At 43.2% G+C, this 15,867-nt stretch overlaps 1 protein-coding gene across 4 annotated transcripts in view; it reads left to right on the forward strand.

The window, feature by feature from the left end:
* The first annotated feature begins 7,816 nt into the window (after positions 1–7,816).
* The window catches only part of kntc1 (kinetochore associated 1), a 125,616-nt gene continuing 117,565 nt past the window's right edge, over positions 7,817–15,867 (forward strand). For 3 of the 4 annotated variants that reach the window (XM_077601704.1, XM_077601706.1, XM_077601705.1), the window contains exons 1-4: positions 7,817–8,308; positions 14,798–14,918; positions 15,013–15,128; positions 15,586–15,664. In XM_077601704.1, coding sequence (XP_077457830.1) covers positions 8,177–8,308; positions 14,798–14,918; positions 15,013–15,128; positions 15,586–15,664 — 448 coding nt within the window. In that variant the 5' untranslated portion in view covers positions 7,817–8,176. The remainder of the gene's footprint in view (positions 8,309–14,797; positions 14,919–15,012; positions 15,129–15,585; positions 15,665–15,867) is intronic. The other variant, XM_077601707.1, reaches the window with a different exon arrangement.

The raw sequence follows: 15,867 nt of genomic DNA on the forward strand, positions 1-15,867 counted from the left end.
TCAATTTACCTGGGGGCCGCTAGAGGCCGAGTCTGGGTGAGACTGGGCCGCATCAGGATTTCCATAAGAAAAGTGCTGATAAAACATTCCAACATTATCAGATATCTTTATTTTTTAACAAGAAATAATGAATTAAATTAATTAACTTAAAGATGAAAAAAAATCAATCAATCAGTAATACAAATATAAAATAATAATAATAATGAGCATACAGTAGATATACATTGGCTGGCTAAGTAGAGAAAATGAATTTTTTTTATTCCGTTTCGAATGTCTGTATTAACAGCTCTTTAACCTTTAACTTTCTGAACTTGAATGGAACATTGAACATGAAATATTCTGAATACGGCTTCTCTTGCCTAATCCTTGCTGCTAGAGACCTGGCAGCGCTTCTTCTCACATAGTTGAGTCACATTTGGCTTGAGGGAGGAAGCAGTGGAGACCCTCAGTAGAGCTTGAAGATGCTCATCAGTAAGTCTGGACCTGTACTTGGACTTATTGAAGTTCAAGGTGGAGAAGAGCTTCTCACACAAGTATGTGCTCCCAAAAAGGCACATGGTCCGCTTGAACATTCGGGAAAGTTCAGGGAAGCTGTGGGTCAACTCTCTCAAAAATTGCCCAAGCTTGTCTGCTTCTCCACTCACCTCCCTGAACTTGGCTTTGAGTGCAGAGTTGCAGTGCAGGTCAATGAGCTCCATTTGAAGCTCAGGAGGGGCATCTTGCACATCAAAGGAGAAGGGGTCCGCAAAAATTTGAAATGTGACTTTGTGTGTCTTGAAGTCTGCAAATCTGTGATCAAATTCCTCCTGTAGCTTCAAAATGGCCTCAACATACTTCTCACCACTGAATAGTGTGCCTGCATCCACGAGAGCCTTGCATGCTGGGAAATGGCAAAGGTTTGTCTGAGAGAGCTGGGCTTTCCATAACACAAGTTTAGTGCAGAATGCTCTCACGCTGTCATAGGCAGCACAGACAAGTTGCCCCTGGCCTTGTAGCTTCTTGTTCAGTACATTAAGCTCATGTGTGATATCAACAAGAAAAGCCAAGTCCATGAGCCATTTGGGATCACTTAGCACAGGAACAGCAACCCCGTCTATCTCCATGAAGTCTTTTACTTCTGCTCTCAACTCAAAAAATCTCTTCAACACGTTTCCCCTGCTGAGCCAACGTACCTCAGTGAAGTAGAGCGCATCCCCATATTCTGACTCCATTTCCTCTAAAAAAGCACGGAACCTTCTGTGCTTTAAGCCCCTGGATCTGATTTGGTTGATGCATTTCACAACGACAGACATCACGTTGTCAAACTTCCGGCATCTGCTGCAAAGGGCCTGCTGATGGATAATGTAGTGTAGAGCTATGGCCTCCTCCACACCCTCCTCTTCCAGTTTTTTTTAACAAGTGCTACCAGTCCATTCTTCCTCTCTGTCATTGATGGGGCTCCATGGGTTGTTATTCCAACAAAGCTCTTCCATGGCAAACCGGCATTCTTAATGGCATCACACAGCTGGTGAAATATTTCCTTAGCGGTGGTCTGGCCATGCATTGGAATTACTGTGAGCAACTCCTCCATTACTTCCAAATTGTCATCAACACCACGGACATATATTGCGAGCTGGGCAGTGTCTGTGGTCTCATCAAGAGCCACTGAATATACACTGAAACATTGTGCTTTCTCACACAGTTGATCATAAATGTCACTTGACAGGTGAGAAATGCGCTCTGCCACGGTGTTGGCAGAAAGGCTGATGTGGTTGAACAGACTTTTCTTTTCTGGACAGACAATATGTGCAGCCTGTAATATGCACTTTTTGATAAATTCACCTTCTGTGAATGGCTTTCCTGCTTTAGCAATCAACTCACAAACGGCATAGCTAGCTTCGACTGCTGAATTACTGTCTTTTGTAGCCTTCTTGAAGAAATCCTGTTGCCTCAGAAGACTTGTTTTAAGACTGGCAACCTGGTTGGCTCTCATTTCCCTGGTATTTTTCGTACTCCTCAGCATGTCTCGTAGTGTAATGACGTTGCAAATTGTATTCCTTGTGGACCGCAACTTTTTCAGTGCAAATGAGACACGTCGGGTGCCCCTGTGTTCAACAAAGAAATATTGCACTCCCCACTTTTCTTGAAACTGTCTGTGCTCATCACCGACCTTTCTCTTCATGCCAGGCTTTGAAAGAGACATCTCTGGGGCTCTGTAATATGTTTTTCCACTTGGAATGAGTCTCGGGTTGATCTTTCACGTTCAGTCGCGTGGGTTAGTGGCGCATGCGCACTTTCGCTCTCCGTTTCACTCACAGAGATGGCTACACTGACAGGCTGGATCACGGATCATAGCGCCTCATTCAGTTCTATGCTGAGAGCAGCGGAGGAGTGTGCGCGCCGAGCGGAGTGATCGGCTTCACGGCTTCTCCTCCGCCCAGCTGATTGGAAGAATGAATGAGTGAGTGAGCGAGGCACTGGACAGCCCGGCCGATGTCCCGCCCTCCAGAGCCGTATACCTCACCGTGATTGGTTCATTCAGCTCCGAACACAACAAGTGTCATTCATATCAATCTTGCAGGCCGCACGAACATTAATCTTTCATATTAAGACGGGGGCCGCAAATTATCGTCCCGGGGGCCGCAGTTGGCCCGCGGGCCGCAAGTTTGAGACCCCTGGTCTAGAGCCCAGTGATTAGGATGTCCACACACAAAACACTACCCCGTCCAGGCACCGGGATTGCCGCTCCCACTTCCACTCCCCCTCCGGCCATTTCCTCCTCGTCGCAGTTGTTTGTCCTTATGATGAAAAGAACCTTGTTGATAGTCTGGAACCTGGAACTGAGGCTGAAGTGAAGGTAATGGCTGACCTTTTGAAAGAATCAACATACATCTGATTGTTAGGTTTATCAAATTTATCTTTCTTATAGCCAGCGGAAGATGTTCTTTTGGCTTGCACTTGCATATGTAGAAGTTCTGTCTGCAATTTAGCAAACTTGTTCTGCTCATCCTTACGTTGACCTCGTGACTGCTGAACATAAAACAAGAAATGAGTACACCAAGTTGAGTCATCTGCTGTTAGCAAAGTGGGTGAATTTGTCATGGATTTACGAACATCTTCACAACCCCGTAAACAGCTTGTCTAAACAGGGCCTGTGAGCACGCATTAGAGCAGATCTGGGCAATCTGTGGGTGCAGGTTTTTGTTCCAACCGATCCAGCGCAGACGGTTTAACTAATTAGATTTCTGCTGAAACACAAAGCACCTGACGGCAATTCACTGATTGCACTTCTAAAATACCAGATTGGTGGAAAGGTTTCCTCTTATGGGTTGGAACGAAAACCTGGACCCCCTTTTTGGAATTAATTGCCCAGGTCTGCATTAGAGCTAGGGTACTGGCCCGTTTCATTAGCCGATGCTTCAAGACAATTATTCATGCATATAAGCCGCACCCTTATAATTGCTTTAAAATTGGTGAATTTTACAATTTCTCACGTATAAGCCGCCCCCTGATTCACAATTGTCACCTCCGTATTCATTGTTTTAATAGGGAGGGCAAATATTCTCTTTGAAGGGAAAATCTTAAGAAAAATCATCGCACGTGGTATTTCTGAGATACTGTGTGAAACAAAAGCACAAATATTGGGGTCAATACCATAAAGAAGTTAATATGCCTTTCTTTGTAAATGCAAAATATCAAATTATTCAATTTGAAAAAAGAAATAAGTCTAACTTGATGAGAGCCCGGTGCTTTTAATAATCAGACGTAGGCTTTGTCATCATCAGTGACTCGACAAAAGCCTTTTAATGACAGAAATTTCATTTTTACAATGTTATACATTTCCTATATTTTCCGTTGTGTTTTCGTTAAAAGGCAGGTTAGTGTATTGTTTCTTTTCTTCGAGGCACCTAAGTGGGCAGCTCAGGGTCCTTAAGTTTTCATGTTATCTTGTTTAGGCAATTAGGCGGACAGCTTGGGGTCCTATAGTTGTTGTTAGAGTTGTAGTTCTTTTTCATGGAGTACTTTTTCAATGTTTGTCTAAAAGTTGACTGTAACGCGTTCACGGACAAGACTGTCAATTCCTTGGAATTCATATAAAGGGAGCTGATGAATCATCTGGGCATACGAGTGCCTCGAAATACGAGAAATTTGAGATACGAGTAAAATTCAGAGCAAATATTTGCCTTGAAATAGGAGACAATTTTTGAGATACGAGTAAAATTCAGAGCAAATATTTGCCTTGAAATAGGAGACCATTTTTGAGATACGAGCATACGAGACAGTCAGGTGGCCGAGACGCGAGAGGATACTTATGACTGTCTTACTCGCCGCAACTCCCTCGTGTAAAGATGTCTACGAGCCCTGGGTGGAGCGTTGCATTTTTTTTTAAATATGAGGGTGGTGTGCGTGGTAGAGCCTGCTCGCCAATACGAGAGGAGTACTTCCCAGACAATTTGGCAAGTGGTCCTGCGTTATTCTATTGTGAGGACATTTGTGTGCGTAATTTTCTGAATATTTTGAAGGGAAGACAAAACCAAACAACCCTCGATAGTTTCCTTTTAAAAACTCCGACTGAAAGTCAAGGTGGAGGCGGGGCAAAAAAAGCCAACCTGGGAGAAAATATGGCAATAGGAATCAGCCCACTCTGCTCTTTCAGCTTCAGAATGAAGAACTCAAACTTTATTGAAAATAATTGACGGGATTGGCAAAAGGTTCCATATTTCGTTATGAAATCACTGCGAGTACATAACGAGTTCAACCGGACAACAACATATGGTAGACCATACAAATCGCCATTATTCACTGCATGATTGGAACTGGATGATGAGGCTAATCTGGCTGACTACATAAAAAGAAAATTGGATTGATTGGATAACTTTATTCATCCCGTATTCGGGAAATTTCATTGTGACAGTAGCAAGAAAAGGCATAGTTATAGGTTAGACCAGGGGTAGGGAACCTATGGCTCGGGAGCCACATGTGGCTCTTTTGATGGTTGCATATGGCTCTGAGCTAAAATACGGAAACCGGTGGTGAGAGAGCCAAGTCCCGAACGCACCAATAGGAACGTCACGTCGGCAGTGTCATTGACATGTTTTTTTCATTAGAGTCTTCTGCATCTATTCTCTCATTGATACTCTGATATTTATTGATTAGCAACAGCGTAAAAATGTTATGAAAATAATTCAAAGACTTTTTGTACTTTAAAAGTGGTAAAATGACTAAATAATTGGCACATTTTCATGTATGTTGACTTATAAATTGTGAGTATGGCTCTCAAGGAATAACATTTGAAAATAGGAATTGTTTATGGCTCTCTCTTTCAAAAAGGTTCCCGACCCCTGGGTTAGACAGTACAGTCGCAAAGGCCGCACAACAACAAAGCAAAAGCAAAAAGTACAAAGCAAATCGAACAAAAACTGAAATCTTTAAGGAAATGCATTTAATTTGGGTTAGCAGAAGGAGACTGTGCTTCTCAACAGGAAACGGACCGACGGTGGTGCCAGGAGCCTGGGTGCTCAACCTACAGTATAAAGAAGAAGCACTAGCACGACCCAAAGTGGGAACGTCCATACCAAGTGTTGCTGAACAACCAGCAGACATGAAAATAGCCGAGAGGGGGATGAGGATCCACCTTTTGCACAAAGCGTTTCAATTGAGACTAAACCTTCTTACAAAGGGTTAAAATAAACAAGGAATGAAAATGCCCAATGGATCCCCAGTCAAACACGCAGAGCTTCTCACAGAACTCCTGAAAGCGGTACAGCTACCAATGAAGCTGGCTATCTGCAAATGTAAAGCACACACGACGGGACAAGACCCCGTCTCATTGGGGAACAAGCGAGCAGACGAAGCAGCCAAAGAAGCTGCACACTGCAAACATCCAGACGGCAATCTCCACGGTGGAAAGACACAGCCCAATCCCTGCCGAAATCCTAAGAGACTTGCAAAATAAACGACGAGAAAAAGATAAACTACAATGTGAAACAGAAGGAGCCACTCAACACAAGAACGGCCTCTATGCAAACAAGCCATGCGTCCCACGATCATTGTTTGAAGTGATTGCCAAATTGAGCCATGGCAGGAGTATGGTCCCAGAGGTCTCCAAACCTACTTTAATTTTTTTTTACAGAAACTGTCTCACCTGCTAGACACAACTCTCAAGGCAATGAACGACCCAAGCGCGGAACAAGACAAACAGGGACATATCCCTTCGTGGTTCTGAACATGGATTTCATCGAACTGAACCAAAGTGGCACATACAAGTACTGTCTTGTACCAAGTGGGTTGAGATATGCCCATCCAAGAAAGCTGACGCTATGGCAGTCGCAAAAGCCATATGCAAAAGGATCATTCCAAGCCATGGAATACAACAAGTCATTTGGAGTGATAATGGTGCTCACTTCGTGAACCACGTGATCCAAACTATGGGACAACATCTTGGAATCAACCTGAAATATCATTGTGCCTACCACCCCCAAAGTGCTGGACTCGTTGAAAGAACCAATGGAACAGTAAAACTCAGACTCAGAAAAAACATGGAAGACACAGGAAAACCATGGCCAGAATGCCTGAGCCTGGTAGAAACATACATGAGAATCATTCCAACAGCACAGGGATGCACACCATTTGAGGCAGTGAATGTCAGACCCTCCCACTTACCAATGTGGGAAAAAGATCTGGTGGTAGAAGAGAAAGGAGAAACAGATTCGCAAAATGTTCCAAGAAACAACTGTGATAAATGAAAATGATCTGCCGACATCTTCTCTGTCTCCCACACAGGCAACGTGGTACTCGTCAAGGTGATAAAAAGAAAGTGCTGGTCATCTCCACGTGGGGACGGACCTCACCATGATCCAGTGTGGGGCTCGGATGTCCCCCGCGAACACAAACACTGGTCAGTCTCCTCCAAAATCCTGATCGCTCTGTTCCCCTGGGTAGGAACAGCAAAGAACACCCTACGTCTGGAAACCATTGACTTCAGATTCCAGGCCTATGTCAACGCATCAGTCCGACTACAAGAAGCCCAGAACCGCCTTGCCCTTGACAGAATAACCGCCCAGCAGGGAGGTGTGTGTGCCATGGTAGGAGACTCATGCTGCACCTTCATCCCTGCCAACGCATTCTACTCAGTCCATGATGCCCTACAAACTATGAAGAACATACAGAACGCCATGACCAGGGATCCGGTTCCACAACGAGGGTGGCTTGACTGGTTCCTCTCGGGCTCATGGACAGACTCTTTTGAAAGCCCTAGTACCGTTCGTAACTTATATACGAGAAAGTGTCCATGATGTTCTTATGAGCAGCCTCTCACGTCTGCTGTTTGCTTGTATATCAAAATTTGTCTCGTATTTCAAGATAAATATTTGCTCAAAATTTTACTCGTATCTCAAATTGCTCGTTTGTCGGGGCACTCGAATGTTGAGGTATTACTGTACATGAAAAAAATCCAGTTCAAAAGTTGTTTTACAGCGGACCCAATTTAAAATTATAAAAACACGTATGGGAAAACGTATAATTTGACAGGTCTGTTATCTGTTCAAACTAATCAAAACGGTTCGTTCCAAAACCATCGGATTTTGCCAAAAGAGAACCAAATTTCACCAACCCACCCAATATGGCATTTCTCCCCCACCCCGAGTCTTTGAAAAATGAACCCGCCCCATACGGCCATATTGACGCCCATAGATATCCCACAACTCTGAATACAACTTGCCTGGGAGCAGCGTATTGGGCTGCCATCTTGAAGTCACATAACTCCATTTTATTCAAGATTTATTTTCACTTCCCCGGTCGTTGATTCGACCATGTCCTGCCAGCGAGGTACCGATGTTATTGTTGGAATCAAAGGAACTTGGTTAAATGCCAGTGATTTAGAGAAATGACTGAAAACTACCACTCTAAGATGGCGGCCGGCTGTACGTGTCCACTACCAGCCAATGCTCGTCTAGTGCTATACCACTTGCCCGCCAAATTATAAAGTGTGGTTGTTAGTGTTTCGCAGAATGACACTTCCTATCCATTAATTTGTGGTAGTCGTCTCTTCGACGGTCACGGTGGTATTAGCCTTTATAACCTTAGCTCCGCATTTTCACCGTGAAAATAGCGAGTTCAATTCTCGATGAGAGGAATGTGAGAAGAAACCGGGAAACTAAATTCATTGCTACTTGTGTGTGAACTTCCCGAAGCAGCGATGTGGAACGACGTGGAGTTTTTGGTCAACGAGGATTACTCCACTGCCCGCCTTGGCAGCGCGGCGGAGACAGGGGGGGACGGGAAAAGCTTGTATCAAGTGGACACGCTGGTTAAGGTGTCTTCTGGCGAGGTATGAGACGGATGCAAGTTGTTTGGATGCTTGTTATTCGCGGACATTCTTTGAATGCTCACGTTTGACTATTTTACGGCACTAGACCTCCAATTCACATACCTGTCAACCTCGGCCAATTGCTCCCCTTATTATCGATAAAAAAACGTACAAATGCAACGCGGCACATATTTGCTCCCATATAGGGCACTTAAAAGTAAAATTTCGCCAAAGTAGACGGGGTGACCAATCAGTCTAATCTCATCTCATTTTTGAACCTCTTTATCCTCATTAGGGTCGCGGGGGGTGCTGGAGCATATCCCAGCTGACTCCGTGCCAGAGGCGGGGGACCCCCTTTATAGGTGGCCAGCCAATCGCACGGCACAAGGACACAGACAACCATTCACACTCACACCCATACCAAGAGAAATACAATGTGGATAAGCCGTTTCAGACATACAATACCAAGAGGCCAGTTCCTCGTCAAGGTCAGCAATGGCCGTCACACCTTCCTTGCCAACAAGGATACAATGATATTTGTTCTAATTCGCCATCTATTAACAGTGTAAAAAATAACTAGTGGTTATGATGTTTAATACTTCTAAAATGATTTTGTGGAGGGTAGAGAGAGGGACGGAGAGGGGGACGGAGAGGGGGACGGAGAGGGGGACGGAGAGGGGGACGGAGAGGGGGACGGAGAGGGGGACGGAGAGGGGGACGGAGAGGGGGACGGAGAGGGGGACGGAGAGGGGGACGGAGAGGGGGACGGAGAGGGGGACGGAGAGGGGGACGGAGAGGGGGACGGAGAGGGGGACGGAGAGGGGGACGGAGAGGGGGACGGAGAGGGGGACGGAGAGGGGGACGGAGAGGGGGACGGAGAATTGCGTTTGAATTCCTTGGTCCCCCCCTTCTACCTCCTCCTCGCTACTGAGCTCCCGCAACGCTCGCCCCATTGTTTGAAGGTATCTTTACACAAGGGAGTTGCGGTGAGAAAGACCGTGCCCGTAAGTTTTCATAAGCAGCCTCTCGCGTCGGCCACCTGGTTGTATGCTCGTACAGTGGTACCTCGACATACGATCGTAATCCGTTCCGAGACTGAGATCGTATGACAAGCTTCTCGTAACTCGAGCGGACGTTTCCCATTGAAATGAATGGAAAACAAATTAATTCGTTCCAACCCTCTGAAAAAATACCAAAAACAGGATATTGGATTGGAAAAAATGTTTTATTTCTTCTAATTCGCCATCTATTAACAAAGTAACACAGAACTAGTGGTTTAATAGTAATAAAATGTGTTTAATCGGATTTCGCCGGCGGGAGACAGACGCACAGAGGGGGGGGGGGTTCCAACGCAATCGTAAACGGAACAAACAAATGTAAATTAACTTGGATTAATATATACAGACACTCAAACATACGTTTAATGTTTACACAAAACTGAATTCTAATTTTGTTGTAATCTTTTGTTACCGTCGTTTTCCGGGTTGGCGGTTTGCCACGCCTCCAACCTCACATTCGCTATCGATGGGCTGTTTGCTGTTGTACTACGTATTTCCTTCAAAATATTCCGAAAATGATTCACACAAATGTCCTCACAATAGGATAACCCACGACCACTTGCCAACGAGAAATAGTCTTGTAGTACATTTTAGCGATCGCTCCGCTGCTCATAAAGACCGGCTCGCAACTCCCTCGTTGTAATGGCTCTGGTCGCAACCGCTTTGAACGGCGCCTATGAGAGAGAGTTGCAACCAGAAATATTACAAAGAGGGAATTGCGAGCCAGTGCCGCTGATGTTCTTAGGAGCAGCGAACGAGAAGTAATATAATACTCCTCGTATTAGATAATAAAAATAACAGGAAATGCAACAGCTGAGCTTACCCACGTATTGATTGTGGGAAATGAAGTTTCATTCTGAGAAAGAGTGCCATTGCCTATCGGCGTTTTGTGCACAAGTATACTACATTACCCAGAAAGCCCTCTTTTTGCCCGCGCATGCGCGTTGTGCGTTTCCTGGTCGATGCGTAGGAGAAACTCGTCTGAATTAATCGTTCAGTGCTCGTACATATTGTTATACACGAAAGAGATGCAAAAAAAGACATTGCCATGGCCACCTGGCTTGGTCGCATCACGAAATTTTGATCGCATGACGGGCGAATTATTCGATCGAAATTTCCGTCGTAAGACGAGAATATTGTATGACGAGCGGTCGTATGACGAGGTACCACTGTATATCAAAATTTTTCTAATATCTCAAGGTAAATATTTGCTCGGAATTTTACTCGTATCTCAAATTGCCCGTATGTCAGGGGGTACGCGGTCGATTGGTCACCGGTCTTTTGGTCGCGGTCTTTAGGTCGCCCGGAAGTTTGGTCGTCGTCTTTTGGGTCGCCGGTCTTTTTTGTCGCCGGTCTTTGGTCGCCTGATCGGCTACTGCCATCTAGTGTCAATTTATTAAATAGCAGATGGTGTTTTTATTGAAGCAGTCCAATGAACCTACCTTCATTCTCTCTAGGGAACTTGCAATGTTGAAATACTTTAGATTAGATGGTCATTTTTATCAAACAAATAAAAGTATTAGTATACTTTTAGTTGGACAGTATTTAGATTGGTTCAACAGTATTTAGACTCTAAATACTGTTGAAACGATCTAAATACTGTTGAAACGATCTAAGTACTGTTGAAACGATCTAAGTACTGTTGAAACGATCTAAATACTGTTGAAACGATCTAAATACTGTTGAAACGATCTAAATACTGTTGAAACGATCTTAATACTGTTGAAACGATCTTAATACTGTTGAAACGATCTAAATACTGTTGAAACGATCTAAATACTGTTGAAACGATCTAAATATCTAATATCAAAATATCAATAAGAGCACTCATTTAAGACATCAATAAAGCACTCATTTAACACATCGGCTGCTGCCATTGTCATAGGCGTCCAATGAAACTTCATTCTCTCTGGGAGAACATGCAATGTTGAAATACTTTAGATGAGATGGTCATTTTTATCAAACATCAAAATATCAATAAGAGCACTCATTTAACACATCGGCTGCTGCCATTGACTGTCATCGGCGTCCAATGAACCTTCATTCTCAAATGAGTGCTCTTATTGATATTTTGATGTTTGATAAAAATGACCATCTAATCTAAAGTATTTCAACATTGCAAGTTCTCCCAGAGAGAATGAAGGTTCATTGGACGCCTATGTCAGTCAATGGCAGCAGCCGATGTGTTAAGTGAGTGCTCTTATTGATGTGTTAAATGAGTGCTCTTATTGATATTTTGATATTAGATATTTAGATCGTTTCAACAGTATTTAGATCGTTTCAACAGTATTTAGATCGTTTCAACAGTATTTAGATCGTTTCAACAGTATTTAGATCGTTTCAACAGTATTTCGAGTCTAAATACTGTTGAAACGATCTAAATACTGTCTAACTAAAAGTATACTAATACTTTTATATGTTTGATAAAAATGACCATCAAATCTAAAGTATTTCAACATTGCAAGTTCCCCAGAGAGAATGAAGGTAGGTTCATTGGACTGCTTCAATAAAAACACCATCTGCTATTTAATAAATTGACACTAGATGGCAGTAGCCGATCAGGCGACAAAAAAGACCGGCGACAAAAAAGACCGGCGACAAAAAAGACCGGCTTGGTCTTAATAGAATAGTACAAATGTGTTACTTTGAAGGAAAAATCTCAAGAAAAATCACCCCATGTGGTATTTCTTAGCTACTGTATGAATCAAAAGCACATTAGGCTCAATATCATAAGGAAGTTAGTATGCCTGTCTTTGTAAATGCAAAATATCAAATTAAATTTAAAAAAAAGAAACAACTCTATCTTGTGCAATGGTAATAAGACATCTCCCTTCTTACACTATGAAAAGTGAAGAGTAAAACCTGCAGAAATGTTGATAGGCTTCTTTATTTTTATAAAGTTGCTGTGCAATATGAAATAAATAAAATAATCAACTGAATACATGACCATTGGCAAGCAGACTATTTTCAGCCTCACAAAAAGATGGTGTAAATTTACCTCACATATGGCGATTTACAAAAAAAAAAAGAAAAAAAAAAGTTGGGATGAACTTAACCCATTTATACCTAAGATAAATAGTTTTTGATTCTTTTCAATGTTTTCATTTACATAGAATAGGGAAACACCTTGACATCAAGTAAGAAAAATATTACAGGCTGTCCTCAAATGAGGACAGTGTGGGTTAAGGGTATTTTCAATTAAAATGTCATTTTAAAAAAACTCCAGGGAGAATTCACTTGGATCGTTTAGTGCAGAGGTCTCCAAGCCGGTCCTCGAGGGCTGCTGTGGGTCCAGGTTTTTGTTCCAACACAAACAGTTTAACCAATGAGGTTTCAGCTGAAAAAAGAAGCACTGGACTGCAATTCACTGAATGCACTTCTACGATACCAGATTGGTGGAAAGGTTTCCTCTTACAGGTTGGAATGAAAACCCGCACCCACTGTGGCCCTTTCTGGAATAGTTTGGGGACTACAGTGGTACCTCGACATACGAGCAATTTGAGATGTGAGTAAAATTTTGAGCAAATATTTATCTTGAGATACGAGACAAATTTTGATATACGAGCAAACAGCAGACGCGAGAGGCTGCTCATAAGAACATCATGGGCACTGTCTCTCTCCCCGCAACTCCCTCGTGTAATGTGTCTGTGGTCGCAACTCCCTCGTGTAATGTCTCTGCGAGCACTGGGCGGAGCGTTGCATTTTTTCAGTGTCCACCCCCCCCCCCCCCCCCCCCCCCGTTAGTCAGTGTGAATGGTGTATATACAGTGGTACCTCGTCATACAACCGCTCGTCATACAAAATGCTCGTCTTACAAAATGCTCGTCTTACGGGGGAAATTTCGATCGAATAATTCGCCCGTGATGCGGTCAAAATTGCGTGATGCGACCAAGCCAGGTGGCCATGGCATTTTTTCTTGCATATCTTTTGTGTATAACAATATTTATGAGCACCGGATGAGTTATTTAGACCAGGAAACGCACAACGCGCATGCGCGGGGAAAAGAGGGCTTTCTGGGTAATGAAGAATACTCGTGCATACAACGCCGACAGGCAATGGCACTCAGAATAAAACTTTACCCACAATCAATACGTGGGTAAGCTCAGCTGCTGCATTTCCTGTTATTTTTATCTAATAAGAGGAGTATTATATTACTTCTCGTTGGCTGCTCATAAGAACATCAGGGGCACTGGCTCGCAACAGCATCCCCGGTAGCAACTCTATCATAGGTGCCGTTCGAGGGGATGCCAACACAGATGCTACAAGCTAAAAGGAGCCGCTAGCCAGCGCCCCCGAAGCTCCCATGAGCAGCGGGGCGATCGCTGATAAAAGAGCGGGGCGATCGCTGATAAAAGACTGCTGCTCGTTGGCTGCTCATAAGAACATCAGGGGCACTGGCTCGCAACAGCATCCCCGATAGCAACTCTATCATAGTCGCCGTTCGAGGGGATGCGAACACAGATGCTACAAGCTAAAAGGAGCCGCTAGCCAGCGCCCCCGAAGCTCCCATGAGCAGCGGTGCGATCGCTGATAAAAGACTGCTGCTCGTTGGCAAGTGGTCGTGCGTTATCCGATTGTGAGGACATTTGTGTGCATCATTTTCGGAATATTTTGAAGGGAATAGTACGACAGCAAACAGCCCATCGATAGCGAACGTGAGGGTGGAGTGTTTGTTCTGTTTAGGAGTGCGTTGCGTGAAAAAAGAGCCATAATACGATAATTTCCCCCTGAACCTAATGTGTTGTGCCACCTTTGGCAGCAATAACTGAAATCAAGTGTTTACGAAAATTTGTGATGAGTCTTTCACAACGCTTTGGAGGAATCTTGGCCCACTGTTCTGTGCAGAATTGTCAATTCTGCAATGCCGGCAAGAAATAAAACCAGTCACTCAAGCGGTCAGGGCCAAACAAAAAATTGAATTTAGTGCACAGACAAGGCGCACTGACCGATCGGGTGCATCGACCATTTTAGAGAAAATTTTAGACTTAAGTGTGCCCTATAGGTTTGAAAATACGGTATGCAAAAAACACAGAAATCAGGAAGGGGGGGCAAATACTTTTTCACGGCACTGTAGACATTTCAGTACATAACAAACTACACGCAAAAAAACCTGACTACAAACAGTGGTTGTTGTTGTCAGCCCAGCAGGGTGTAGGGAGATTGTCAAGCAGAACGCTTATGCGACAATTACAAAATAAAGTAATGGATACAGAAAATATATTTACATTCTGAGGTATTTTGTAACTTGGATTTTGTTTTCATCTATATAACAGTAATTTTCATATAAAAGGGTTTTGTAACCTGAAAATGTTGTATGCAGATACATTCGTAAGTAGAGGTACTGCTGTATATATTTAGACTTTTTTTGAGGAATCAAAACACAAATTTACATCCATACATTTTAAGATTTAAAGCAGGTATTGTGAAGTGTCTACTTTCTCTCCCTGGGTAGACGGTGGGAGCTGGTCACTTCTACTCCATCAATGGCCCCAATTGGAGTCTCCTTGTTGCTGACCAGACCCTGATCCTCTTTGAGCACAACTACCAGAGCATCCTGTTGCTACTTTACTTTGGTATGTGAGCTATTCTATATTTAGAATGAGTGACTGAAAAGAGCATCTTCTCTCTGGTCTCATTCATCAGTGCTTGTTTTTTCCTGTCCCCTAGAAAGCGACGTGTGTGCTGTTGATGCGTGCCTGGAGGGGCAATTTTTGTTAGTGTGCGAGAGGAATGGGAACCTGCACTTAGTCTTTGTTCCACTCAAGAGAATCCTTCTCACCAGAGTATGATTTTTTTTTTCTTTTCTTGCATATTGCAAGAACTGTGAAGTAAAAAATAATTCTCAGCCACCTATATTTTTCTGCATTGAAATTCAGTTGCAAAGAAATTTGGTCTTGAAAAAAATCTGGGCGACAAAAACAGAATAGCAAAACAATTAGTTTGCACAAACATTAATCACAAATAATTTGGTCATAAACAAATTTGATCCACCCCCCAAAAATATTTTGGTCGTTAAAAACTAATTATAAAATAATTTTATTATAAAAACTCAAGAAATTTGATATGAACCATTTTCAATCATTTTATGAATGTCGCAAATGATTTTTTTGTGTCTGCATTTCAATTAAAAAAAAAGAATCAGTTTGAAGGCTACGATGGGTCTTCCGGAGAATCAAGTTTTGATTTCTGAAACAAATAGTCAATACGGATTGTTTGACGTGCCAAGTTTTGGTCTTCCAGGCATTGGTCGATAAAGCTGGCGATGACCACAGGAAAACATACCGTGCTGTTGTCACAGAGGAGAACAAAGTGTCACCAGGTCAAGAGAAAGCTTTTCATATCTCAGAAATGTTTCAGGGATGGACAATATAGCCATTACAATATTTCAAAAATGATAATAGGCATTCAATCATTGTGTATGGGGGGATGGAGAGGGGACGAGGTCCTCTATCTACTAATCGGCATCGGTCCAGAAAAACCTATATCGGTCGATCATTCATTAAGGGCTTAATAAATAGAATG

Source organism: Stigmatopora argus, chromosome 5, assembly GCF_051989625.1.
Source record: "Stigmatopora argus isolate UIUO_Sarg chromosome 5, RoL_Sarg_1.0, whole genome shotgun sequence".
Classification (NCBI taxonomy): Eukaryota; Metazoa; Chordata; class Actinopteri; order Syngnathiformes; family Syngnathidae; genus Stigmatopora; species Stigmatopora argus.